The 27,319-nt window shown below is 46.0% G+C and overlaps 3 protein-coding genes and 2 pseudogenes across 3 annotated transcripts; 1 reads left to right on the top strand and 4 right to left on the bottom strand.

Annotated features, from left to right (window-relative positions):
• Positions 1-419: 419 nt before the first annotated feature.
• LOC123104690 (auxin-responsive protein SAUR36) lies at positions 420-888 on the bottom strand. The gene has a single exon (XM_044526569.1). The coding sequence runs from the start codon at positions 886-888 to the stop codon at positions 466-468; it is 423 nt and encodes a 140-aa protein (XP_044382504.1). The 3' UTR covers positions 420-465.
• Positions 889-3,500: 2,612 nt separating this feature from the next.
• LOC123104686 (auxin-responsive protein SAUR36-like) lies at positions 3,501-4,157 on the bottom strand. The gene has a single exon (XM_044526567.1). The coding sequence runs from the start codon at positions 4,155-4,157 to the stop codon at positions 3,501-3,503; it is 657 nt and encodes a 218-aa protein (XP_044382502.1).
• Positions 4,158-4,222: 65 nt separating this feature from the next.
• LOC123104688 (auxin-responsive protein SAUR36-like) lies at positions 4,223-7,499 on the top strand (annotated as a pseudogene).
• On the bottom strand, positions 6,226-6,877 carry LOC123104687 (auxin-responsive protein SAUR36-like; annotated as a pseudogene).
• A 2,344-nt stretch (positions 7,500-9,843) lies between the features above and the next one.
• LOC123104689 (auxin-responsive protein SAUR36-like) lies at positions 9,844-10,648 on the bottom strand. The gene has a single exon (XM_044526568.1). The coding sequence runs from the start codon at positions 10,450-10,452 to the stop codon at positions 10,027-10,029; it is 426 nt and encodes a 141-aa protein (XP_044382503.1). The 5' UTR covers positions 10,453-10,648; the 3' UTR covers positions 9,844-10,026.
• Between the last annotated feature and the right edge of the window lie 16,671 nt (positions 10,649-27,319).

The following is a 27,319-nucleotide window of genomic DNA, read 5'->3' on the forward strand; positions in this document are numbered from 1 at the left end:
TATACTCACAAATAAACCTGCTTTCTGTTCATTTTGTGTTTTTATCCTAGTTTTTGTATGCCTTATATTTCCCCCCTGAGAGTTCACCATTGAAAACGGCTGCTCTTCCACCTTGTCGTTTCACTAATTAACAATTTTGTAGATCATTTGTATTGTCTGACTTGGATGATATAGGTTGTATAGAAACTTCTTGCGAATTCTCCTAGCAGCAGTATGAAACTATCAACATCTAAAAATAGTTGCAACCTTGTTGGGTCACTGGACAGTTGTATGCAACTAAAATGCAAGAGAAGTATGGCTGCAAGCCTGCAATTGCTAGTTGCCAGAATGCTGCTTTGTTGCTTTTATGAATACATACAGAAAACATCTCCTAGTGTCTCTTATCTAACTATCTTACACTATCCAGGCAAACTACAAAAAAACAGAAGGCAACATCAGGGTCTCTGCATTCATATTCTTCAGAAGCTACAAACAACAAATTTGTTGACTAGCTCCAACAGTAGGCATCATATGGCCAGTGTAGTGGCAAGATGTCACCATAGAGCTCAGCAATGTACCCTCGACGCCGGCAGTGGCGTTTCTCCTAAGCAGGGACATGACATACTCCATCACCCCGGCATCACAAGGCAGTGTGATCTTCCCATCGCTTGCAAAGCCAAATTCCTCCTGAGACATCCTTAGGAGCTCGCCGAAGACCATCGTGCTGAGGTACTCCAACGGGACCTCGAAACGCCTCCCATCGGCTGTGTACATGACACAGTGGCCCTTGGCCGGTATAGAACTGCAGCAGTCTTGGTCTTCTTTGGTTGACATTGTGAGCCTCTTCCTCCCAAGTGCTTCAACCCTCCACTTATTTGCCAATTGCGCAAGTCTTTTGGCACCGGCCATGGTTGGCTCTCTATCTATCTTTGTGAGAATTTGAAGAAGTGTGTGATATGGATGTTGCAGTGCTCAGTTGGTGGATGAGCTGATGAAGAGGTGATGGTGTTGAGCTAGACGCTTGCTGAATTTATAGGCCAGGGGAAGGACATCTTGACTGTGAACTGTGCTTGTCATTGAGAAAAGTTGGCAGGGGACAAGGCCATGGGATCGGTGCATGCAGTGTTGCAACATGATTAGTTTGGATTAGATTGCAGTGGGGCCAAATGTTTGGTGTATGCTGGAGCCTATAGTCGTAACTGTTAGGCATTGGTCCGCTTTCTTACCATTCGTGGATGCCATACCAAGCTGTGTAGCGAACAATAGACATGTCGAGAACAGGCTATTGGCAATGTGCTAGGAGGGAACAGTGATGGCTTCCAGATTCAGGGATCGAACAGTTCGGTAAGCCCTGATCGATTAGGCTATCTCTGTGCTTTCTCCTGGCAGATACTTGACATTGTAACATGCATTGTTCATGCACCTGATCAATCTATTTTCTGCTGACATTCAGTCGAAAAGCCATGCTTGGTCTAGCAGATCATCCGTTTGATATGCGGCATGCCACATGTTTACTGTTCATTCTTGCCTTCTATTTCTTTTGGGTACAGGAGCATATGGCTAGAATCAGACCACTATATACTAATTTGAAGCTGAAGCAGATGTCTCTGATGTGTGTTGAGTTGACTCTGGGGTTCCGTATTCATGCATAACAATTTCAATGTGATGTTTCCAGTCATAGTTGGGTTTCTCAGGCACAACTTTTTGGACTAAATACAGATGATCCTGAAAAGGAAACCTCTCTCTAATTAAGAATGTCATGACATACATGTGTACTAATTCTCCTTTTGGCTCTGAACTTGTATGTATTTTTAGATATCATTTTTTTGGTAGACATGGTGCAGTTAATCTGTTCCATTGACTGAATTTGCAGGCAACGGAAAGATGGGACTGGAGGGGGCCACAGGGGGAGGCTGGTGAAGTGGGTTGCACCTGTCAGTGCAAAAAGGCAGCGAAAGGACTAGTCTCAAATTTGTTTTTCTTTTTTGCTTGGAGGGAAGAAGGGACTAGTCGGTCAGCAGGCAACATGTCCGTGCCATACCTCGCCAGTGTGGTTCTGGTGCTTTGCTTGCACATTAATAGTGTTTGGCAGGTGAGGAGGTCATGAGCTTGGTGAGTGCAATGGTGGCTCCCAAGGGAGGCAGTGATATTCAGATAATGGCCATGCTTGTGTGTTCTTGGTTCTTAGGTATGTTGCTTAGAAATTCTTTATCTGTGAGTTTGTTGATGAAGTGGTGGTGTACTACTATGTAGCCCATGAATATATAGGCACAGACATATGACTAATTTGCATTTGGCAGGGGACAAGGCCATGAGCTTGGTGCATGCAATGGTGCTGCCAGATTCAGATCAGATTTTGCTGGGCCATGGCTTTCTGTATAGGCAAAGGTAGTGGACTACTTGCTAGGCACTCAGATGCATACTACAGTAGTACAGTCCTTGATGCTTAACTCGGTAGATGCATTTTGCAACCATCCAGGGTCCAGTATTTAGGGATGTGCTCTTTTTTGTTCAGCACTCTATATCAAGAGATTGGAAGATATGCTGATTCAAAAACAATCACTTTAATGTTCTGATGACCTATATCTGTGCCTTTGCTTCAACTGCGTGATTGCAATTAGGTGAGGTACAGAGCTAGCATCATAAGGGACATAGCACATGATGGTCCGGGAGCCTTTCACAGGCAGATGCGGAGTTCACTTCACTGCTTTCGGGTGTCTACTTTGCACTTACAGTTGCAGCTGCATGTTAGGTGTTTGCTGGTTTAACAGTGATTTGATTGCTTCAGATCTGGCAGGTTGCTGGGAAGTTCCATATCTCATTGTCCACCCATGGTCTGCATGGTTTCTAGCATAGCACGTGTCAGCCATTTTCCGGTATCTTCCTTGCATTTAGCTGGGAATTTGAGAGTTTCCAGGCCACGCATATATCCTTGAATCTATCCAGTGACTTGTGATTAGTTTTGCTTTGGTATATCTTTTGAGGAAGTGAGCGCTGTAATGTGAGTCACAATGCAAGGCTTATTTGTTAGTCTTTATTAGACAATGAACCTGGCCTTGCCTGATGATTTACTTTGACTTCCATGACACAAGCATAGCATGAAATTTTGTTTTGCCAAGCACAAATCTTGATGAGTTTATTCTGCAGGACATACCCGATTTTTGAACATTTGGTGATTTTATCATCGGTTTAACAACTTGCAGTAGCCTTTGTCCAAAAGGTCACATCCCATCTCCAGCTGCATATACTCTATCATGGGTTGTCGGCTGAATAACTTTCTTCATAATATTTTGGGTCTGAGGCCATACAATTGCAAAGGAATTTGTCGACGCTTACTGCTTAGGCCCTAAAAAATCGTGATCGAATATTTGTCTTTGGAACAAAGTATATGCATACATTGAAAGAACATTGTCTCTAACTATGGTCCATCTTCCTTGATTGCTTCTTTGCCAGCAAGATCAAAATGCTTACACACAATGTGTTTTCCTTAATCTATTTTCCTATATCTCTGCAGATGGTAATCAGGAGCTGCAGACACCATAATGCTGGCTAACTCCGAGATGTGGCTCCGCATGATAGTGGCATGGCATCGCCATGGTGTTGAGGAATGCAGCCTCCATCTCTGAGGACGCATTTCTCCTGAGCAAGCACATGGCGTACTCCATCATTGATGCGTCACAGGGCAGCGTGATTCTGCCACCATCAACGCCTGTGAAGCCGAACTCCTCTTGGGACATCCTCAGGAGCTCGTCGAAGACGGTCGTGCCAAGGAACGCAAGTGGCACCTCGAACCTTGCACCGTCGGTAGTGTACACGACGAAGTGGCCCTTGCCAGCCACAGGCGAGCACGACGTGCCACACGGCCCTCCGGTTTCCTCCCCTGATGTTGATGAGGTGAGCCTCTTCCTCCCCATAGCCACCACCCTCTGCCACTTCTTGGCCAGCTGAGCGAGGTTCTTGGCACTCATCATGGTAGTTTCTTGTGTTTCTGGAAACTGGAGAAATTGTTCTGCTAGTTCAAGGCTGGAATGCCTTTTGTCTGTGGATGAAGTGGTGGTGTTAGGAGAGCATTTAGCCATGGATTTATAGTCCAAGGGTAAAGCTGGCGCCGACACGGTGGACTGTGATGGTATGCAATGGGTAGGGTACGTGCAGTGCTGCGGTTTTGGAGGTGCCATGGTGTGATCTGGATCAGGTCTGCTGGGCCCAAGTGTTTGGCACTTCCTGGAGCTTGCGTTGGAAAACTCGCCTGCACAGCCGTGGTGATCGGTTTGCTAGGGAATGGCACAAGCACGAGGACCCCATGTGCTTCTCTAACCAGAAGCACATTTCAGACATGGATGGCGCTTGGAAGTCTCATCAAAATCATCATCACGTTTGGTGTCTGAACATTGCACACAGAGCACTCATGGCATTGTCCCCTTTCCAATGCTCTTGCTGAGAGCTACACACTACCCACACACATATGCACTGCCCTGAGTCCTTTCTTCCTTATACTATAAATCCATGGCCTTCTCAGCACAAACTTCATCTCATCTCAAGCAGCATCACAATCTACAACACACCTTCAGACTTCCAGAGCCAAAGTGAAATTTAGCCAGCCGGGAACACATCCGACTCAACCATGACCCATCCAAGGAAGCTTGCTCAGCTGGCCAAGAAGTGTCAGCGGATGTTGGTGGCCAGAGCCGGTGCCCGCCATCGGCGTGCCTCAGACACGGCCGACGACGAGTGCTGCAGCACAGTGTCATCTGTGGTTGCCGATGAGGGCCACTGCATGATGTACACCGCAGACGGAACCCGGTTGGAGGTCCCTCTGGCGTACCTCGGGACTACGGTCTTCGCTAAGCTCCTGAGGATGTCTGAGGAGGAGTTTGGCTTCGTGAGCAGCAGTGATGGAGGCAGGATCATGCTGACCTGCGATGCCAGTGTGATGGAATATGTCTTGTGCCTGGTCAGGAGAGAGGCCCCTGAGGAGGTTGAGAGGCGTTCTTGACCTCCATTGTTGGGCATTGTCACAACTACAATGCTAGCTGCATGATACCATCAATGGGACTCGGCCATCAGTTTGCTCTTTGTACTTAGCTACTAGCTTAGCTTCTGAAATATTTTTAATTAGGACTGAGAGGAGCTCTGTAGAGAGCCTCATGTAAGATTCAATGATCACAGGAAATGATACAAAGGGACAATTTTTTTGGGAGAAGTTGGATTGTTTTACACATCCTTGAACATAGTTCATATATATTCTAGTGAAGGAAGTAGAAGGAAACCATGGACTTAAAGTTTGTGGTTAGGTGGCTGAACTCGGTGATGGTGCTGCGAAGGGGTTGGGGATGAGAGGATTGATGGACAATGAACAAACTGCTGATTGTTTACTAAAAATAGAACTGCTGTTCCTACCTCCAACTATAAACGTTGGATTGAGACTGCGTGTCCCAGATGGAGGTGGGTTGAGCAGTTCATAAGTTTTGGTTAGAGGTAGTATGTGTCATTGCCGGAAGTGGCCAATTCCGGATCTCCATTCCTCATGTGCTAGAGACTGCTCTGCATTGGCTTCACGGATTCTCATCAGCTCACCACACTTTGGTGAAAAGCTAGCATCAGAGGGGACATGGCACATGATGGTCCAGGAGCCTTTCACAGGCACATGCGGAGTTCACTTCATTGCTTTTGGGTGTGTACTTTGCACTTACAACTGCAGCTGTATGTTAGGTGTTTGTTAGTTTAACAGTGCTTTGATTGCTACAGATCTGGCAAGTTGCTGGGCAGCTACATAACTCATTGTCCACACACGGTCTGCATGGTTTCTAGCATAGCATGTGTCAACCATTTTTCCAGTATCTTCCTTGCATTTAACTGGGCAGTTGAGGGTTTCTAGGTCACAGCCTTGAACCTATCCAAGGGCTTGTCATTAGTTCCATGTTGGTATTTCTTTTGGGGAAGTGAGCATCCTGATGAGGACATCTATGACACAAACATAGCATGGAAATTTATTTGCCAAGTACAAATCATGATGAGTTTATACTGCATGACAGACCCGATTTCTGAACGCTAGTAGGTTTGCTGGTCCTGACTTGAGTATAATTTGATGAATCTGTCATCAGTTGAACAACTTGCAGTAGCCTTTGTCCAAAGGTCACCTCTCTAATCTATCTGCCAGGACTTACCTGCGCAACCTAAACTTTCTTTGTAATAACTTGTGTCTGAGGCCATTTAATTGCAATTTTTTCTGTCGACGCTTAATGCTTAGGTCCTAAAAACTGTGATTAATCATTTATTTTTGAAACAAAGTATATGCATACACTGAAGAGTAATGTATCTAACTACTGTCCATCTTCCTTGATTGCTTCTATGCTAGAAAGATCAAAATGCTACACAAACTGTTTTCCTTAGTCTATTTTCCTATATCTCTGCAGATGGTAATCAGGAGCAGCAGACACCGAAATGTTGGCCAACTCCCAAATGTTGGGCCACATGATAGTGGCATGGCATCGCCATGGTGTTGAGGAACGCGGCCTCTATGTCTGCGGAGGCGCTTCTCCTGAGCAAGCAGATGGCATACTCCATCACCGATGCATCGCAGGGAAGTGTGATTCTGTCACTGTCAACTCCTGCGAAGCCGAACTCCTCCTGGGACATCCTCAAGAGCTCACCGAAGATGGTCGTTCCAAGGAACACAATGGGCACCATCGGCAGCATACACGACGCATTGGCCCTTGCCGGCCACTGACGAGCACGACGTGCCGCACGGCCTTCTGGCTTCTTCTGTGGACATTGATGGCGACCAGGTGAGCCTCTTCCTCCCGATAGCCGCCACCCTCTGCCACTTCTTGGCCAGCCGAGCGAGTGTCGTGGCACTCATTATGGTAGTTTCTTGTGTTTCTGGAACTGGAGACATTCTTCTGCTAGTTGGAGGTTGGAATGCCTTTCTCTGTGGATGAAGTGGTGGTGTTTGGTGGTCACTAGCCATGGATTTATAGCTGAAGAGTGAAGGAGTACCCACATATGGTGTAGTGTGTCATGGTTTGGCAGGAGACAATGCCATGTGTATGGCACATGCGCTGTTGCAGTTTTGGAGGTGCCGTGATGTGATCTGGATCAGGTCTGCTGGGGCCAAGTGTTTGGCACTTGCTGGAGCTTGCGATGGACGTCCCACCTGCACAGCCATGGTGACCGGTTTCCTGGGGAAATGGCACGAGCACGAGGACCCCATGGGGCTCTCTAGCCACAAGCACATTCATCACATTTTCTGCAGCTACATCAACACAACGCTCTCACTGATAGCTACACACAACCTACACGCATATGCACTTCCCTTAGCCCTCTTTGTTGTTCGTTCTACTATAAATCCATGACCTGCTAAACACAGCTTCTTCATCTCATTTCTGCTCTTTGGGCTTACCTCAAGCCTTTCAGACTTTTTGTTACTTTGCTCTCTTAATTTATAAAAATTGCAGTGGGGTTTTACCCTACTGTTTATAGTAAAAAAAAAAACAATCTACAACACACATTCAGACTTCCAGAGCCAAAGTGAAATTTAGCCAGCTATGATCCATCCAAAGAAGCTTGCTCAGCTCGTCAAGAAGTGCCAACGGATGTTGGCAGCTGGAGCCGGTGCCCGCCGTCGGCATGCCTCAGCCGATGATGAATGCTGCAGTACAGCATCTGTGGCTGCTGATGAGGGCCACTGCGTGATGTACACCACCGATGGAGCACGGTTCGAGGTCCCTCTGGCATACCTCGGGACGACGGTGTTCGCTGAGCTCCTGAGGATGTCCGAGGAGGAGTTTGGCTTCACGAGTGGCGGCGACGGAGGCAGGATCATGCTGCCCTGCGACGCCACGGTGATGGGAGTATGTCTTGTGCCTGGTCAGGAAAGAGGCCTCCGAGGAGGTCGAGAAGGCGTTCTTGAGCTCCATTGCTGGGCACTGTCACAACTACAATGCTAGTTGCATGGCCCCATCAATGGGAATCACCCGTCAGTTTGCTCTTTGTACTTAGCTACTAGCTTAGTTTCTGAAATACTGTTTCGGTTAGGACTGAGGAGATCTATAGTCTGATGTAAGATTCGACCATCACAGGAAATGATACAGAAGAGACAATTTTTCTGGGATTTTTTTTGGATTATGTGACACATCCTTCAACATTCTGCTCAAAGTTCTTGAGGTGAACTGTGGGTGCAGCGGCTAAAAGCAGGGGGTGTGAATGATGGAACTCGGCAACAGCGCCGGCGAAGGGGAGAGATGAACGATCAACGAGCTGCCTTTCCTACCTCTAGCAAGGACCATCGGATTGACAATTTGACATTGTGTGAGCTGTTCATAAGATTTTGGAGAGAACGTGCTCCACGTAGACCTGCCTCGGAGATGGACGCTTGAACTGCCGCTGGCGTGTGATGTCCGATACGCAGCTAGCCTCTGTGTGGGTGTGCTCGGTGGCATCTTGCTTGCTCGAGCACCTCCTCCATACTCCGGTGGGAATTCCAGACTGGAGTAATCTCATAGCAAAGAGATCAAATTTGGTTAGGTTAGGTCTGTAGTTACAGAAAAGATGAGCAAGTCGATCTGCTTTATGTAATTCAAGAAACCAAATAATCCAAGTTTAATTTGGATATAAAGTATTCACCTTTCTGAAGAAATTAGGACATCATACATATCTCTGATACTCTGCTTTTGATCTTTTGTTTTGTAGGCATTACCCCAAAAGTAGATAAACACTTAACATGGTTATACTGTGCTATAACATGATTTTTACTGGCATTTAAAAGAGGGTATCTGTTCATTATTTTTTTATGCAAATTGAATACATTTTTCGTTCAGATAGGTTCAAAAGAAAATCAGAAGAAAAAAGATTGACTGTAGGTGCTGGGTTAACAGGTTTCTGCTAGATTCGTTACAGCCTTGCAAGATTGAAAAGGCTTTACATAGCAATTTCTCAAGTGGAAGCGGGAAGAATGCCAATGATTTCATGAACACTAAGAGAAGCACAATTTCCATTTCCCTTCTATCTCTGTCCGACTACTTTACTAACACATAAACATACGGAGCTGCAAACAGCCAGTTCTTGCTTGACAGTTAACCATCACTTGCTTTTACCCCAATAATTGAAATCTTCCTTATGCCCATTAAAACTTGTGGAGTAAACCCTGCTTTCTATTCCATTTTGTTTTTGTTATCATACTTCATTTCTATTGGATTGATGTCATTGCAATACTTTTCTAGAGGATTCATCATTAAAATGGTTCCTGTACCACCTGATCATTTCAATGATTCACAAGTTTTTAATGCCTTGGCTTAGATGATAGATTGTACAGAAACTTGTTGTGGAGCAGGATGGAACTACCGATGCCTAAAAATAATTGCAACCATTGTTGGTATATTGTACACTTGTACGGAACTGAAATGTATCCTCCTTGGGTGTTCCTTCTCGAGGCACGTCTGGTCCGAGATCCTCTCCTGGATGCGCATGACTTGCAGGCCCCCGAGCAACGAGGCTACCCTCTTTGATTGGTGGCATGATGCCCGGCAGGTCACGCCCAAGGCGATGCGCAAGGGGCTGGCATCCGCGACACTTCTTACCTCCTGGATGATCTGGAAGCATCGCAACGATTGCGTCTTCAACGACGCACGCCCTTCCATCCGGACGCTAGTTCACGGCATCAAGGAGGAGGCCAAACTTTGGGCTACGGCAGGCGCTGCTGGGCTCAGAGTAGTCTTGCCCCCGACCTGGGACGTGCACTAGCTCGTGTCCCCTGACTGTAATTCGCCTCCTAGGAGGACTGTAACATAAAACACTCTTTCTCTTCAATACAATGAAACGCAAAGCTTTTGCGTTTTCCCCAAAAAGAACAATGCATACTGCTGGTGGCCATAATACTGCTTTGTTGCATTATTGATCAGTTGCTATATATACAATTTTCCTGCTCCTAGTTTCTGCTGTCTTTTGTTAAAAAATAATAATTCTACTGTCTAACTATCTTACGCTATCCAGCCAAACTACACAAGACAGAAGACATCATCAGGGTCCTGAATGCATGTTCTTCAGAAGCTACAAACAGTAAATCTGGTTGCTGTCTCCAACAGTAGGCATCACACAGCCAGTGTAGTGGCAAGACGTTACCATAGAGCTCAGCAATGCACTCTCGACCTCGGCGGAGGCCTTTCTCCTGAGCAAGCACATGGCATACTCCATCACTGCAGCATCACAGGGCAGTCTGATCCCGCCATCGCTCGCAAAGCCAAACTCCTCCTGGGACATCCTCAGGAGCTCACCGAATACCGTCGTGCTGAGGTACTCCAACGGGACCTCAAAATGCCCCCCATCAGCCGTGTACATGACACAGTGGCCCTTGGCTGGTACAGAACTGTAGCAGTCTTCATCTTCTTTGGCTGACACCGTGAGCCTCTTCCTCCCAAGTGCTTCCACCCTCTGCAACTTCTTCGCCAATTGAGCAAGTCTCTTGGCACCGACCATAGTTGATTCTCGGTCTTTGAATTTTCAGCTGGAGATCTGAAGAAGTGAGCTATGGATGTTGCAGGGATGAGCGGATGAAGAAGTGATGGTGTTGAGCTGAGCCACTTGCTGAATTTATAGGCCAGGGGAAGGACGTCTTGACGGTGAACTGTGCTTGTCATTGAGAAAAGTTGGCAGGGGAGTGGGGCCAAATGTTGGTGTATGCTGGAGCCTATAGTTGCAATTGGTAGGCATGGGTCTGCTTTCTTATCATTTGCGGCTGCCATACCGAACCACGTACCCAACAAGAGGTGTGTCGAAAACATGGCTACTGGCAACGTGCGAGGAATACAACAATGGGTTCCAGATTCAGGGACTGAACAATTTCGGTGAGCACTGATCAATTATATGCCATATATTGATGTGCTTCTCTTGATTGGAGTGTCATGATAATGTTTATTGTTCATGCACCTGATCAATCTATTCTCTGTGAACGTTCAGTTGAAAAGCTCGTGCTCGGTCTAGCACATGATGTGTTCAATTTCCGGCATGTCACATGTTTATGGCCCATTCTTGCCTTGTGAATGGGATGTTACTTTTTTTTAGAAAAGGAGGATGACCCCCGGCCTCTGCATCTGGGCGATGCATACCGGAGTACTTGTTCATTATTCCAGAGGGAGTATTTGTTATGGGTACATGAGCACATGACTAGAACAAGACCTGTTCTGAAGCCGCCTTAATTTGTATCCTCTGAAAGTGTGGTAGGTACGTCATGTTTGCAAGGTGAAGCATACGCCTCTACCGTGTGTTGGGTTGACTACTCACTGGGTTCCGTATGTATGCGTGACGTTTGCAGTGTGATGTTTCCTGTTATAGTTGGGTTTCAGACACAAATATTTGGACCATCCTGAACTGAGAAGGAAACCTCTCTCTGAATGTGATGACACACATGTATGTATACTAGACATGTGTGCAGCTCCTTTTGTTTCTGAACCTGTGATCATTTAGTTTTTTCTTGAGCTACATTGGCCGCTTTATTCCCTTGAGATTTGACTGCTTGAGAATCATAGGATCTGGTTGGCTTAATTAGCATTGCGACTGAAACTGGTGGTTAGAGACGGTGCAGTTCCATCTGTTGAATAATGACTGAATTTGTGGGCGATGGAGAAGATATGATTGGGGGGCCTGGTGAAGTGCATTCTGCATTCTACTAGTACCTTTCAGTGTGGCAAAAAGGCTTCTAGTCAGTCAGCAAGCAACGTGTAATTCAGTCATTAAGCAAGGCGATGGAGAAGATATGTGGTTCCCAACGTGGCGAGCGTGTGTGGTCTCCGCTTCCATTGACAAGCAATGTGGTTCCCATGAAGCCTTGCACTTGCACGCGCCCTGGTTAATTAATTACGGACGCATTAAGCACCCTGATTTGATATCATCTTGGCTGGCTTTACGCTTTGCAGGTACGTGTATACTCCCTCCGTTCCTAAATATAAATTTTTCTAGAGATTTCAATGCGGACTACATACGGAACAAAATAAGTGAATCTATACTCTAAAATATATCTATATACATCCGTATGTAGTCCTTATTCAAATCTGTAAAAAGACTTATATTTAGAAACGGAGAGAGTATATATGTAGTATTGAATGTCGCGCTGACGTGGCGCGCTTTGAGGTGCCCCTGAGGCACTCGGCATAGCGGTCGTCGGCGAGCTCCTAGGGATGCTGCGGCGGTGACGGAGGACGTCATGTGTGTACTCCGTTCTCGGAAGGGGCGAAGGAGGCTGAGAGGGTTCGCCACTACCAAAATTGCTCCATCATAGCAGTCATCCAAGGGGCCTAGTGGAATAGTAGCGGTAGCTGCTTCTAGCTAGTTTCTGACGATGCACCATGTCTTAGACTAGCTTCTTAGCCATTATTTTCTTTAGAATGATGATGCATGTAAATGCTGCACTTAAAATTTTGAGACATGAATGACATTAGCATGGATTTCTTCTTCTCTTCGATCTCAAGATGAAAAACCCGCCCGATCTGCATAAATAATGCGGAGGGGCGGTCCTCTCCTCCCACATCCTGGAGGGGCCGCTAGACCTGGGCATTCGGTAGAAACCGAAATTTCAGTTTCTACTGTTCGGTTATTTGTGAATTTGGTTAGCAAAAATCAAAACCGCAATAAACACACACAAAAAAACAGCTAACCGAAATTTCGGTTAACCGACCTGTTCGGTTCGGTTTTCAGATTAAACCGAACGATGCCTTGTGTTTGGACTTTGCAATCACGTGGCCGGCCCATACTTATCAATCAACAACAGCCGCTGCCTAGCAGGCCTTGGGCCGTTCGTCCTGTAAGTGCTGGCTAGCGCATCTGGCGCTCGCACGCGGTGCGTAGCGGGCCGGCCCAATCAACCTGTGAAAAAAAAACGAGAATGGAACATGTTCAACGTTAAATCGATAAAACAGGGAATCGATCTCTGCTCGCTTAATTGGACAGCTTCGAGCGTTCACACCAGACTAGGCTAACTTTGTTGCCTTTGTCCAAGAAATAATCCTATTTGATCCCTTTTTTAGTACGAACATTAACATATACTCAACTCTGTTCACGTTGATTAATATAAAAATGAAAAAGTTTACAAATTCAAAATGTTCACGGATTTTTTTAAAAAAGTTCATCAAATCTGAAAAAAATCATTGATTTTGAAAAGAGCTCACCGGATTTGAAATAAGTTCATTGGTTTTTTGAAAAAATGTTCATCGAGTTGAAAAAAGTTCATCGAATGTGAGAAAAAGTTCACAAATCTGAATAAAAGTTCGTAGAGTCAAAAAAAGTTCATCAAATTTCAAAAAAAGTTCATCAATTTTAAAAAAGTTCACATATGCCTCAATTTAAATAATATTTTTAAATCATCAACTTTTAGAAATAGTTCACTAAAATAAAAGAAAAGTTCATCTATTTGGAAAAAGTTCCCGCATTTAGGAAATGTAAAAAAATTAAAATGGATGAGGGAAGAAACGGGGAAGAAGAAAAAAACAGAAAACAAAAGTGACAAAAAAAGAGAACGAAAAAAGAAGAAGAAACAAATAAAAGGAAGAAAGGTTGCAACATATCAGATCTCCCTCTCTGGCGGGGTGGTTATACGGCAAATTTGACAATTTTAACCTCTGGACAAAATCAATTCACAGAATAAACTGCCCGTGAAACAATTTCACGCCCCTGACCCTTTTGTGTAGCGCCCGCCACGCAGGCGCCACACCCTACGGTGTAACGCCCAGCTCGGGGGCGTTGCACGCCAGTCCACCGTGGCAGCCCCTGGGCCGCACCCAGCAGTGCAGCGCCTCCGAGCTAGGCGCCACACATGTAATGTGCAGCCCCTGGGCCCGCACCCAGTGGTGCAGCGCCTAGCCGTCGGGCGCTGCACTGTGACTTATCCACCGCGGCGGCCCTCTCCTCCCCCCACCCCATTGCACCACCAGTTACAGAAACAGCATAGCCGCGGCGGCGGCCCTCTTCTCTCCCCCTCTCAATCCCCTCTCCCAAATTCTTCAGATCTGACAATTTGGTCTGTGGATTCCTTCACCAATCCATCCTAGAAGGCACTCTCCTCCGATACCCTTCTTTCTATCCATAGAATGTATGATATTTTGAAGATTTGGGGAACCCTTGTTTGAATCTTGCATGTATTAGATTTGGGGAACCCTTGTTAGATTAGAATGTTGCATGTATTAGAATCTTGCATGTATTAGATACCTAATTTAGCAACCCTAGTTTAGTATATTTTATTGGAAAGATATGGTTTGGATACATAGGTTGACATGTTATTTTATATGGGAAAGAGATTTGTATTAAATCTTGCATGAAGTAGGCCTAGTTTAGTTTATTTGTGTTAAAATTATATTTGTATTGACAAGAATGCTTTGGATACATATGCTTTGAATTTTGTATGTACTAGGCGTACTTTAGTTTATTTGTATTCAAAAGATAATCGTGTTGACAAGAAAGCTTTCTTTCAAAATTGTTAGGATGGTTTGGCTTCTCGATGATCACTGGGACAAACAACACCGGTCGTACGCTATGGCGGTGGAGCAGCGGGTAATAATGAAAGTGGCCGGTTTTATGAATTTCGTGTTTATTTCAAACACAAATGCCCCATATGTAATGTTATAATTTGTTTGTTTGTAGGAGCTTGCACATCTGAAGCTTCGTTCTCACGGGGTCACCCTTGGGTGGATGCGCTATGCTGAGTGATACACACCGTATGTAAGGGAGACATGACTTCTCCCTTTCATTCAGATGGTCAGACGGTCGATGCCACCCAACAATGCTCCAGCACTCACCGCGCTTATTGATCATTGGCGGCCGGAGACACACAGTTTCCATCTTCGGACCGGGGAGATGACCGTGATGCTCCAGGATATTGCTATGATCACCGGTCTTCCTATCAATGGAAATCCTCTATGTATGAGCACCGATTCTGATGGGTGGCGCGCGCAGATGAATGCCCTTATCGGTATGGTTCCTCCGGAGCCTCGGGAACCAGCAGAAGAAGACAAGAAGAAGGAAAGAGTCGCAGCTGGTGCTCCTTTCACGTGGATTACTGAGCACTTTGGTACTTGCCCACCGGAAGCTAATGAGGACACCGTCAAGACATATGATCGTGTCTACATGTGGTACGTGATATCCAGGACTATGTTTGCTGATGGCACAGGCAAGAATGCTCCATGGATGTGGCTGAAGGTGTTCACCGTCTTCGATGGCAATTGGAGTTGGGGTTCGGTGACATTGGCTTACTTGTATAGACAGGTATGAAGTTGTTTCTTTTTCACTTCATTGCTACATTATGAATGCAATCTTGCTCTTAATTCAACCATGTTCTCTTTTATGTGCAGTTGGACGAAGCCTGTTGTAGGTCATCTGGAGGTATTGGTGGTTGTTTGCTCGCACTTTCCATATGGAGCTGGGAGCGTTTGCCGGTTGGATGCCCGAAGACCGTGAAGTACGAGGATTGGGACGACAAAGGAGACCCACTACGGCTCCCCACTTGGGCTTACAAGTGGGATGTGTTAAATGAGACGACAGATGATCCCTCGGTCATGTACAAGTTGTACCAGAGCGAGCTTGACGCGATCACGCCTGAGCAGGTGAATCGACATTGCATAAGTGGTTATGATGCTTCTATTGTAAGTCGATATCAATTTTGCATTCTATCCCATTTTGCAGGTGGTATGGGAGCCGTATGGAACAGGAGACAGTTTTGGTAACCCTATAGAGTTCAGGCTGAATTCGATGTGCACTAGGGATATGGATCTCTGGCGTATGCGATGCCCACTCATATGCAACTGGGCGGTTGAGCTTCACCTCCCACATCGAGTGCGCCGTTAGTTTGGTTTGTCCCAAGCACACCCGCCGGAGTGGGAGGACACAGACAAGTTGCTACACGCGTAAGATATAATTAACCTTGAGCACTTAGTAGCTTCTCGGCGGTTTCGATGGTGCTAATATTCTGTTTCTAACTTGCAGGTTGGATAGGAAAAGGCAGCGGAAGATCAAGGATTGAGACGAGCATCACAGGAAGTATGTTGTACAGTTTATGCTTAGTGTGGAGCAAGCTAGGGCTGGAAAAGGAGTCCAGCTTCGTGAGCACTGCCCGATCGCATTCAACAACTATCTCACATGGTTTCTTGCAAGTACCCGTGTGGAGGTATGAGGAGATTTTGGAAGAACCCACCGTTTTTTATGAGGTAGCCCAGCACCAGTACAAAGCATTAGTTAGGAAAGGCAACTCAGTGATCCCTTCAGCTCCAATGATGAACTTTGTGGTATTTGCCCTCTTTGCTTTTCATTCACACTACTCACATCTTCGCTTTCCTAACACGTTAATACCATTTCTGTTCATAGCGTGCCTAGATCAAGAAAGCAGCTGATGAGACCGAGACTATTCTTGAAACAACCCCGGCTGGCAAAAGCAATGGGGAAGGTGCACTTCGAGCATTCATCAAGGTTCACATCTCCTTCAAACTAGCACTTAACATGTGTTGCTACGTTGGATGTCTCATTCACTTGTACATGTTGCAGCGCCAGGGCCAAAAGTTAAGGCGGCTATCAAACCTTTTCGGTTGTCGTGACCCCGAGTATGTATCACCAGAATGGTCTATGTCGGCGACACCATCAGATCCCGCTTCGGGGCAGGGCCATGGTGATCATTTGGAGGATGATGATGTGGGTGTGGTCACCCAAGAGGTTGTTGGGGATCGTAGCAGAATTTTAAAATTTTCTACGCATCACCAAGATCAATCTATGTAGTCATCTAGCAACGAGAGAGAGAGGAGTGCATCTACATAACCTTGTAGATCACGAGCGGAAGCGTTCAAGAGAACGGGGATGATGGAGTCGTACTCGACGTGATTGAAATCACCGATGACCTAGTGCCGAACGGACGACACCTTCGCGTTCAACACACGTATGGAGCGAGGACATCTCCCGCGCCTTGATCCAGCAAGGAGGAGGGAGAGGTTGAGGAAGAGGGCTCCAACAACAGCACGACGGCGTGGTGGTGGTGAAGCTGCAGTACTCCGGCAGGGCTTCGCCAAGCTCTTATGGAGGAGGAGATGTGTTGGGGAGGGGAGGGGCTGTGCCTTGGATGTGGTGTGCAGCCCTCCCCTCACCCCTCTATTTATAGGGGAAGGGGGAAGGGGGCCGGCCCCCTCTAGATGAGATCTAGAGGGGGGGGGGGGCAAGGGGAGGGGGGCTTGCCCCCTAAGCAAGGGGGCGCCCCCCATTAGGGTTTCCCCCAAACCCTAGGCGCATGGGCCCTAGGGGGTGTGGCGCCCCAGCCCACCTGCGCTGGTTCCCTTCTCCATACAGCCCATAAGGCCCTCCGGAAGAGGTGGCCCCTCCCGGTGGACCCCTGGAACCCCTCCGGTTGCCCCGGTACAATACCGATATGCCCCCAAACCTTTCCGGCGACCGTATGACAACTTCCCATATATAAATCTTTACCTCCGGACGATTCCGGAACTCCTCGTGACGTCCGGGATCTCATCCGGGACTCCGAACAGCATTCGATAATCACATACAAGTCTTCCTAACAACCCTAGCGTCACCGAACCTTAAGTGTGTAGACCCTACGGGTTCGGGAGACATGCAGACATGACCGAGATGACTCTCCGATCAATAACCAACAGCGGGATCTGGATACCCATGTTGGCTCCCACATGCTCCTCGATGATCTCATCGGATGAACCACGACATCGAGGATTCAATCAATCCGTATACAATTCCCTTTGTCAATCGGTACGTTACTTGCCCGAGACTCGATCGTCGGTATCCCAATACCTTGTCCAGTCTCGTTACCGGAAAGTCACTTTACTCATACCGTAATGCATGATTCCGTGATCAGCCACTTGATCACATTGAGCTCATTATGATGATGCATTACCGAGTGGGCCCAGAGATACCTCTCCGTCATACTGAGTGACAAATCCCAGTCTCGATTCGTGCCAACCCAACAGACACTTTCGGAGATACCTGTAATGTACCTTTATAGTCACCCAGTTACGTTGTGACGTTTGTCACAACCAAGGCACTCCTACGGTATCCGGGAGTTGCACAATCTCATGGTCTAAGAAAATGATACTTGACATTCAGAAAAGCTACAACAAACGAACTACATGATCTTTGAGCTAAGCTTAGGATTGGGTCTTATCCATCACATCATTCTCCTAATGATGTGATCCCGTTATCAATGACATCTAATGTCCGTAGTCAGGAAACCATGACTATCCTTTGATCAAAGAGCTAGTCAACTATAGGCTCACTAGGGACGTGTTGTGGTCTATGTATTCACACATGTATTACGATTTCCGGATAACACAATTATAGCATGAACAATAGACAATTATCATGAACAAAGAAATATAATAATAACCATTTTATTATTGCCTCTAGGGCATATTTCCAACAGTCTCCCACTTGCACTAGAGTCAATATTCTAGTTACATTGTGATGAATCGAACACCCATGCAGTTCTGGTGTTGATCATGTTTTGCTCTAGGGAGAGGTTTAGTCAACGGATCTACTACATTCAGGTCCGTATGCACTTTACAAATCTCTATGTCTCCATTTTGAACACTTTCATGAATGGAGTTGAAGTGACGCTTGATATGCCTGGTCTTCCTGTGAAACCTGGGCTCCTTGGCAAGGGCAATAGCTCCACTGTTGTCACAGAAGAGAGTCATCGGGCCCGACGCATTGGGTATGACTCCTAGGTCGGTAATGAACTCCTTCACCCAGACTGCTTCTTGTGCTGCCTCCGAGGCTGCCATGTACTCTGCTTCACATGTAGATCCCGCCACAACGCTTTACTTGCAACTGCACCAGCTTACTGCCCCACCATTCAAAATATACATGTATCCGGTTTGTGACTTAGAGTCATCCAGATCTGTGTCGAAGCTAGCATCAACGTAACCCTTTACGACGAGCTCTTCGTCACCTCCATAAACGAGAAACATTTCCTTAGTACTTTTCAGGTACTTTAGGATATTCTTGACCGCTGTCCAGTGTTCCATGTCGGGATTACTTTCATACCTTCGTACCAAACTTACGGCAAGGTTTACATCAGGTCTGGTACACAGCATAGCATACATGATAGACCCTATGGCCGAGGCATAGGGGACGACACTCATCTTTTCTCTATCTTCTGCCATGGTCGGGCATTGAGCCGTCCTCAATCTCGTTCCTTGCAATACAAGCAAGAACCCCTTCTTTGACTGATCCATTTTGAACTTCTTCAATATCTTGTCAAGGTACGTGCTCTGTGAAAGACCAATGAGGCGTCTCGATCTATCTCTATAGATCTTGATGCCTAATATATAAGCAGCTTCTCCAAGGTCCTTCATTGAAAAACACTTGTTCAAGTAGGCCTTTATGCTTTCCAAGAATTCTATATCATTTCCCATCAACAGTATGTCATCCACATACAATATGAGAAATGCTACAGAGCTCCCACTCACTTTCTTGTAAATGCAGGCTTCTCCATAAGTCTGCATAAACCCAAACGCTTTGATCATCTCATCAAAACGAATGTTCCAACTCCGAGATGCTTGCACCATCCCATAAATCGAGCGTTGGAGCTTGCACACCTTGTCAGCATTCTTAGGATCGACAAAACCTTCCGGCTGCATCATATACAATTCTTCCTTAAGGAAACCATTAAGGAATGCCATTTTGACGTCCATTTGCCATATCTCATAATCATAGAATGCGGCAATTGCTAACATGATTCGGACGGACTTCAGCTTCGCTACGGGTGAGAAAGTCTCATCGTAGTCAACCCCTTGAACTTGTCGATAACCCTTAGCGACAAGCCGAGCTTTATAGATGGTCACATTACCATCCGTGTCTGTCTTCTTCTTAAAGATCCATTTATTTTCTATGGCTCGCCGATCAACGGGCAAGTCAATCAAAGTCCATACTTCGTTTTCATACATGGATCCTATCTCGGATTTCATGGCTTCCAGCCATTTGTCGGAATCCGGGCCCGCCATCGCTTTTTCATAGTTCAAAGGTTCACCATTGTCTAACAACATGATTTCCAAGACAGGGTTGCCGTACCACTCTGGTGCGGAACGTGTCCTTGTGGACCTACGAAGTTCAGTAGCAACTTGATTGAAGTTTCATGATCATCATCAACTTCCTTTCTAGTCGGTGCAGGCACCTCAGGAACATTTTCTTGAGCTGCGCCACTTACCGATTCAAGAGGTAATACTTCATCAAGTTCTAACTTCCTCCCACTTATTTCTTTCGAGAGAAACTCTTTCTCTAGAAAGGACCCATTCTTGGCAACAAAGATCTTGCCTTCGGATCTGAGGTAGAAGGTATACCCAACAGTTTCTTTGGGGTATCCTATGAAGACACATTTTTCCAATTTGGGTTTGAGCTTTTCAGGTTGAAGTTTCTTGACATAAGCATCGCATCCCCAAACTTTTAGAAACGACAGCTTAGGTTTCTTCCCAAACCATAATTCATACGGTGTCATCTCAACGGATTTCGACGGAGCCCTATTTAAAGTGAATGCGGCAGTCTCTAAAGCATAGCCCCAAAATGACAGCGGTAAATCGGTAAGAGACATCATAGATTGCACCATATCCAATAGAGTGCGATTACGACGTTCAGACACACCATTACGCTGAGGTGTTCCAGGCGGCGCGAGTTGTGAAACTATTCCACATTTTCTTAAGTGTGTGCCAAATTCGTGACTCAAGTATTCTCCCTCACGATCTGACCGCAAGAACTTGATTTTCCTGTCACGTTGATTCTCAACCTCACTCTGAAATTCCTTGAACTTTTCAAAGGTCTCAGACTTGTGTTTCATTAAGTAGATATACCCATATCTACTCAAGTCATCAGTGAGGGTGAGAACATAACGATAGCCACCGCGAGCCTCGACACTCATTGGACCGCATACATCAGTATGTATGATTTCCAATAAGTTGGTTGCTCGCTCCATTGTTCCTGAGAACGGAGTCTTGGTCATTTACCCATGAGGCATGGTTCACACGTGTCAAATGATTCGTAATTAAGAGACTCTAAAAGTCCATCTGCATGGAGCTTCTTCATGCGTTTGACACCTATGTGACCAAGGCGGCAGTGCCACAAGTATGTGGGACTATCATTATCAACCTTACATCTTTTGGTATTCACACTATGAATATGTGTAGCATTACGCTTGAGATTCATTAAGAATAAACCATTCACCATCGGAGCATGACCATAAAACATATCTCTCATATAAATAGAACAACCATTATTCTCGGATTTAAATGAGTATCCATCTCGAATTAAACGAGATCCTGATACAATGTTCATGCTCAAAGCTGGCACTAAATAACAATTATTGAGGTTTAAAACTAATCCCGTAGGTAAATGTAGAGGTAGCGTGCCGACGGCGATCACATCGACCTTGGAACCATTCCCGACGCGCATCCTCACCTCGTCCTTCGCTAGTCTCCGCTTATTCTGCAGCTCCTGCTTTGAGTTACAAATGTGAGCAACCGCACCGGTATCAAATACCCAGGAGCTACTACGAGTACTGGTAAGGTACACATCAATTACATGTATATCACATATACGTTTCATGTTGCCGGCCTTCTTGTCCGCTAAGTATTTGGGGCAGTTCCTGTTGGGGAACGTTGCAGAAAACAAAAAAAAAATTCCTACGGCTTCACCAAGATCCATCTATGAGTTCATCTAGCAACGAGTAATCAGATGCATCTACATACCTTTGTAGATCGCGAGCGGAAGCGTTCAAAGAACATGGACGAAGTAGTCGTACACGACGTGATCCAAATCACCAGAGATCCTAGCACCGAACGGACGGCACCTCCGCGTTCAACACACGTACGGTCAGCGTGACGTCTCCTCCTACTTGATCCAGCAAGGGGAGAGGAGAAGTTGATGAAGACCCAGCAGCACGACGGCGTGGTGGTGGATGCAGGGCATCACAGTAGCAGGGCTTCGCCTATACTACGAGAGAGAGATGTAACAGGGGAGAGGGAGGCGCCAAAAGCTGAGGTATGATGTCCTCCATCTCCCCCACTATATATAGGGGTGTCTAGGGGGGGGGGGGAAGCCGGCCCTAGGAGATCCAATCTCCTAGGGGGGCGGCGGCCAAGGGGTGGGGGGCTTGCCCCCCAAGCAAGGGGGCGCCCCCCTTTAGGGTTTCCCCCAAACCCTAGGCGCATGGACCCTTTTGGGGCTGGTGCCCTTGGCCCATATAGGCCAAGGCGCACCCCCTACAGCCCATGTGGCCCCGGGGGCAGGTGGCCCCACCCGGTGGACCCCCGGGACCCTTCCGGTGGTCCGGTACAATACCGGTGACCCCGAAACTTGTCCCGATGGCCGAAATAGCACTTCCTATATATAATTCTTTACCTCCGGACCATTCCGGAACTCCTCGTGACGTCTGGGATCTCATCTGGGACTCCGAACAACATTCGGGTTACTGCATATACATATCTTCACAACCCTAGCGTCACCGAACCTTAAGTGTCTAGACCCTACGGGTTCGGGAGATAGGTAGACATGACCGAGACGACTCTCCGGTCAATAACCAACAGCGGGATCTGGATACCCATGTTGGCTCCCACATGCTCCACGATGATCTCATCGGATAAACCACGATGTCGAGGATTCAAGCAACCCCGTATGCAATTCCCTTTGTCAATCGATATGTTACTTGCCCGAGATTCGATCGTCGGTATCCCAATACCTCGTTCAATCTCGTTACCGGCAAGTCACTTTACTCGTACCGTAATGCATGATCCCCTGACGAGACACTTGGTTACTTTGAGCTCATTATGATGATGCATTACTGAGTGGGCCCAGTGATACCTCTCCGTCATACGGAGTGACAAATCCCAGTCTTGATCCGTGTCAACCCAACAAATACTTTCGGAGATACCCGTAGTCTACCTTTATAGTCACCCAGTTACATTTTGACGTTTGGTATACCCAAAGCACTCCTACGGTATTCGGGAGTTACACGATCTCATGGTCTAAGGAAAAGATACTTGACATTGGAAAAACTCTAGCAAACGAACTATATGATCTTTATGCTATGTTTAGGATTGGGTCTTGTCCATCACATCATTCTCCTAATGATGTGATCTCGTTATCAATGACATCCAATGTCCATAGTCAGGAAACCATGACTATCTGTTGATCAACGAGCTAGTCAACTAGAGGCTTACTAGGGACATGTTTGTGTCTGTTATTCACACATGTATTACGATTTCCGGATAACACAATTATAGCATGAATAAAGACAATTATCATGAACAAGGAAATATAAAAATAATGCTTTTATTATTGCCTCTAGGGCATATTTCCAACAGTCTCCCACTTGCACTAGAGTCAATAATCTAATTACGTTGTGATGAATCGAACACCCATGGAATTCTGGTGTTGATCATGTTTTGCCCTAGGGAGAGGTTTAGTCAACGGATCTGCTACATTTAGGTCCGTATGTACTTTACAAATCTCTATGTCTCCATCTTGAACATTTTCACGAATGGAGTTGAAGCGACGCTTGATGTGCCTTGTCTTCTTGTGAAACCTGGGCTCCTTGGCAAGTGCAATAGCTCCAGTGTTGTCACAAAAGAGTTTGATTGGCCCCGACGCATTGGGTATGACTCCTAGGTCGGTGATGAACTCCTTCACCCATATTGCTTCATGTGCTGCCTCCGAGGCTGCCATGTACTCCGCTTCACATGTAGATCCCGCCACGACGCTCTGCTTGCAACTGCACCAGCTTACTGCCCCACCATTCAAAATATACACGTATCCGGTTTGTGACTTAGAGTCATCCAGATCTGTGTCGAAGCTAGCGTCGACGTAACCCTTTACGACAAGCTCTTCGTCACCTCCATAGACGAGAAACATTTCCTTAGTCCTTTTCAGGTACTTCAGGATATTCTTGACCACTGTCCAGTGTTCCTTGCCGGGATTACTTTGGTACCTTCCTACCAAACTTACGGCAAGGTTTACATCAGGTCTGGTACACAACATGGCATACATAATAGAACCTATGGCTGAGGCATAGGGGATGACACTCATCTCTTCTATATCTTCTGCCGTGGTCGGACATTGAGCTGAGCTCAATTTCATACCTTGTAACACAGGCAAGAACCCCTTCTTAGACTGATCCATATTGAACTTCTTCAATATCTTATCAAGATATGTGCTTTGTGAAAGACCTATGAGGTGTCTTGATCTATCTCTATAGATCTTGATGCCTAATATATAAGCAGCTTCTCCAAGGTCCTTCATTGAAAAACTCTTATTCAAGTAGGCCTTGATGCTGTCCAAGAGTTCTATATCATTTCCCATCAAAAGTATGTCATCTACATATAATATGAGAAATGCTACAGAGCTCCCACTCACTTTCTTGTAAACGCAGGCTTCTCCATAAGTCTGCGTAAACCCAAACGCTTTGATCATCTCATCAAAGCGAATGTTCCAACTCCGAGATGCTTGCACCAGCCCATAAATTGAGCGTTGGAGCTTGCACACTTTGTCAGCATTCTTAGGATCGACAAAACCTTCCTGCTACATCATATACAATTCTTCCTTAAGGAAACCATTAAGGAATGCCGTTTTGACGTCCATTTGCCATATCTCATAATCGTAAAATGTGGCAATTGCTAACATGATTCGGACGGACTTCAGCTTCGCTACCGGTGAGAAAGTCTCATCGTAGTCAACCCCTTGAACTTGTCGATAACCCTTAGCGACAAGCCGAGCTTTATAGATGGTCACATTTCCATCCGTGTCTGTCTTCTTCTTAAAGATCCATTTATTTTCTATGGCTCGCCGTTCAACGGGCAAGTCAATCAAAGTCCACACTTCATTTTCATACATGGATCCTATCTCGGATTTCATGGCTTCTAGCCATTTGTCTGAATCCGGGCCCGCCATCGCTTCTTCATAGTTCGAAGGTTCACCGTTGTCTAACAACATGATTTCCAAGACAGGGTTGCCGTACCACTCTGGTGCGGAACGTGTCCTTGTGGACCTTCGAATTTTAGTAGGAGCTTGATCAGAAGTATCTTGATCATTATCATTAACTTCCTCTCTAGTCGGTGCAGGCACCTCAGGAACATTTTCTTGAGTTGCGCCATTTTCTGGTTCAAGAGATAATACTTCATCAAGTTCTACTTTCCTCCCACTTACTTCTTTCGAGAGAAACTCTTTCTCTAGAAAGAATCCATTCTTGGCAACAAAGATCTTGCCTTCGGATCTGAGGTAGAAGGTATACCCAACAGTTTCTTTAGGGTATCCTATGAAGACGCATTTTTCCGACTTAGGTTTGAGATTTTCAGGTTGAAGTTTCTTGACATAAGCATCGCATCCCCAAACTTTTAGAAACGACAGGTTAGGTTTCTTCCCAAACCATAATTCATACGGTGTCGTCTCAACGGATTTCGACGGAGCCCTATTTAAAGTGAATGCGGCAGTCTCCAAAGCATAGCCCCAAAAAGATAGCGGTAAATCGGTAAGAGACATCATAGATCGCACCATATCTAATAAAGTGCGATTACGACGTTCGGACACACCATTATGCTGAGGTATTGTAGTCGGCGTGAGTTGTGAAACTATTCCACATTTTCTTAAGTGTGTGCCAAATTCGTGACTCAACTATTCTCCTCCACGATCTGATCGTAGAAACTTGATCTTCCTGTCACGTTGATTTTCAACCTCACTCTGAAATTCCTTGAACTTTTCAAAGGTTTCAGACTTGTGTTTCATTAAGTAGATATACCCATATCTACTCAAGTCATCAGTGAGGGTGAGAACGTAATGATAGCCACTGCGAGCCTCAACGCTCATTGGACTGCACACATCAGTATGTATGATTTCCAATAAGTTGGTTGCTCGCTCCATTGTTCCTGAGAACGGAGTCTTGGTCATTTTACCCATGAGCATGGTTCGCACGTGTCAAATGATTCATAATCAAGAGACTCTAAAAGTCCATCAGCATGGAGCTTCTTCATGCGTTTGACACCTATGTGACCAAGGCGGCAGTGCCACAAATATGTGGGACTATCATTATCAACCTTACATCTTTTGGTACTCACACTATGAATATGTGTAGCGTTACGCTCGAGATTCATTAAGAATAAACCATTCACCATAGGAGCATGACCATAAAACATATCTCTCATATAAATAGAACAACCATTATTCTCGGATTTAAATGAGTAGCCATCTCGAATTAAACGAGATCCCGATACAATGTTCATGCTCAAAGCTGGCACTAAATAACAATTATTAAGGTTTAAAACTAATCCCGAAGGAAAATATAGAGGTAGCGTGCCGACGGCGATCACATTGACCTTGGAACCATTCCCGACGCGCATCGTCACCTCGTCCTTTGCCAGTCTCCGCTTATTCCGCAGCCCCTGCTTTGAGTTACAAATGTGAGCAACTGCACCGGTATCAAATACCCAGGAGCTACTACGGGTACTATTAAGGTACACATCAATTACATGTATATCATATATACCTTTTGTTTTGCCGGCCTTCTTGTCTGCTAAGTATTTGGGGCAGTTCCGCTTCCAGTGACCACTTCCCTTGCAATAAAAGCACTCAGTCTCGGGCTTGGGTCCATTCTTTGGCTTCTTCCCAGCAGCTTGCTTGCCGGGCGCGGCAACTCCCTTGCCGTCCTTCTTGAAGTTCTTTTTACCCTTGCCCTTCTTGAACTTAGTGGTTTTATTGACCATCAACACTTGATGTTCCTTCTTGACTTCTACCTCTGCTGATTTCAGCATTGCAAATACCTTAGGAATGGTCTTTTCCATCCCCTGCATATTGAAGTTCATCACAAAGCTCTTGTAGCTTGGTGGAAGCGACTGGAGGATTCTGTCAATGACCGCATCATCCGGGAGATTAACTCCCAGCTGAGTCAAGCGGTTATGTAACCCAGACATAGTTAGTATGTGCTCACTGGCAGAACTATTTTCCTCCATCTTACAGCTAAAGAATTTGTCGGAGACTTCATATCTCTCGACCCGGGCATGAGCTTGAAAAACCATTTTCAGCTCTTCGAACATCTCGTATGCTCCATGTCTCTCAAAACGCTTTTGGAGCCCCGGCTCTAAACTGTAAAGCATGCCGCACTGAACGAGGGAGTAGTCATCAGCACGTGTCTGCCAAGCGTTCATAACGTCTTGGTTCTGTGGGACAGGCGGGTCACCTAGCGGTGCTTGTAGGACATAATCTTTCTTGGCAGCTATGAGGATGATCCTTAGGTTCCGGACCCAGTCCGTATAGTTGCTGCCATCGTCTTTCAGCTTGGTTTTCTCTAGGAACGCGTTGAAGTTGAGGACTACGTTGGCCA

This window comes from Triticum aestivum, chromosome 5A (assembly GCF_018294505.1).
Source record: "Triticum aestivum cultivar Chinese Spring chromosome 5A, IWGSC CS RefSeq v2.1, whole genome shotgun sequence".
Lineage (NCBI taxonomy): Eukaryota > Viridiplantae > Streptophyta > Magnoliopsida > Poales > Poaceae > Triticum > Triticum aestivum.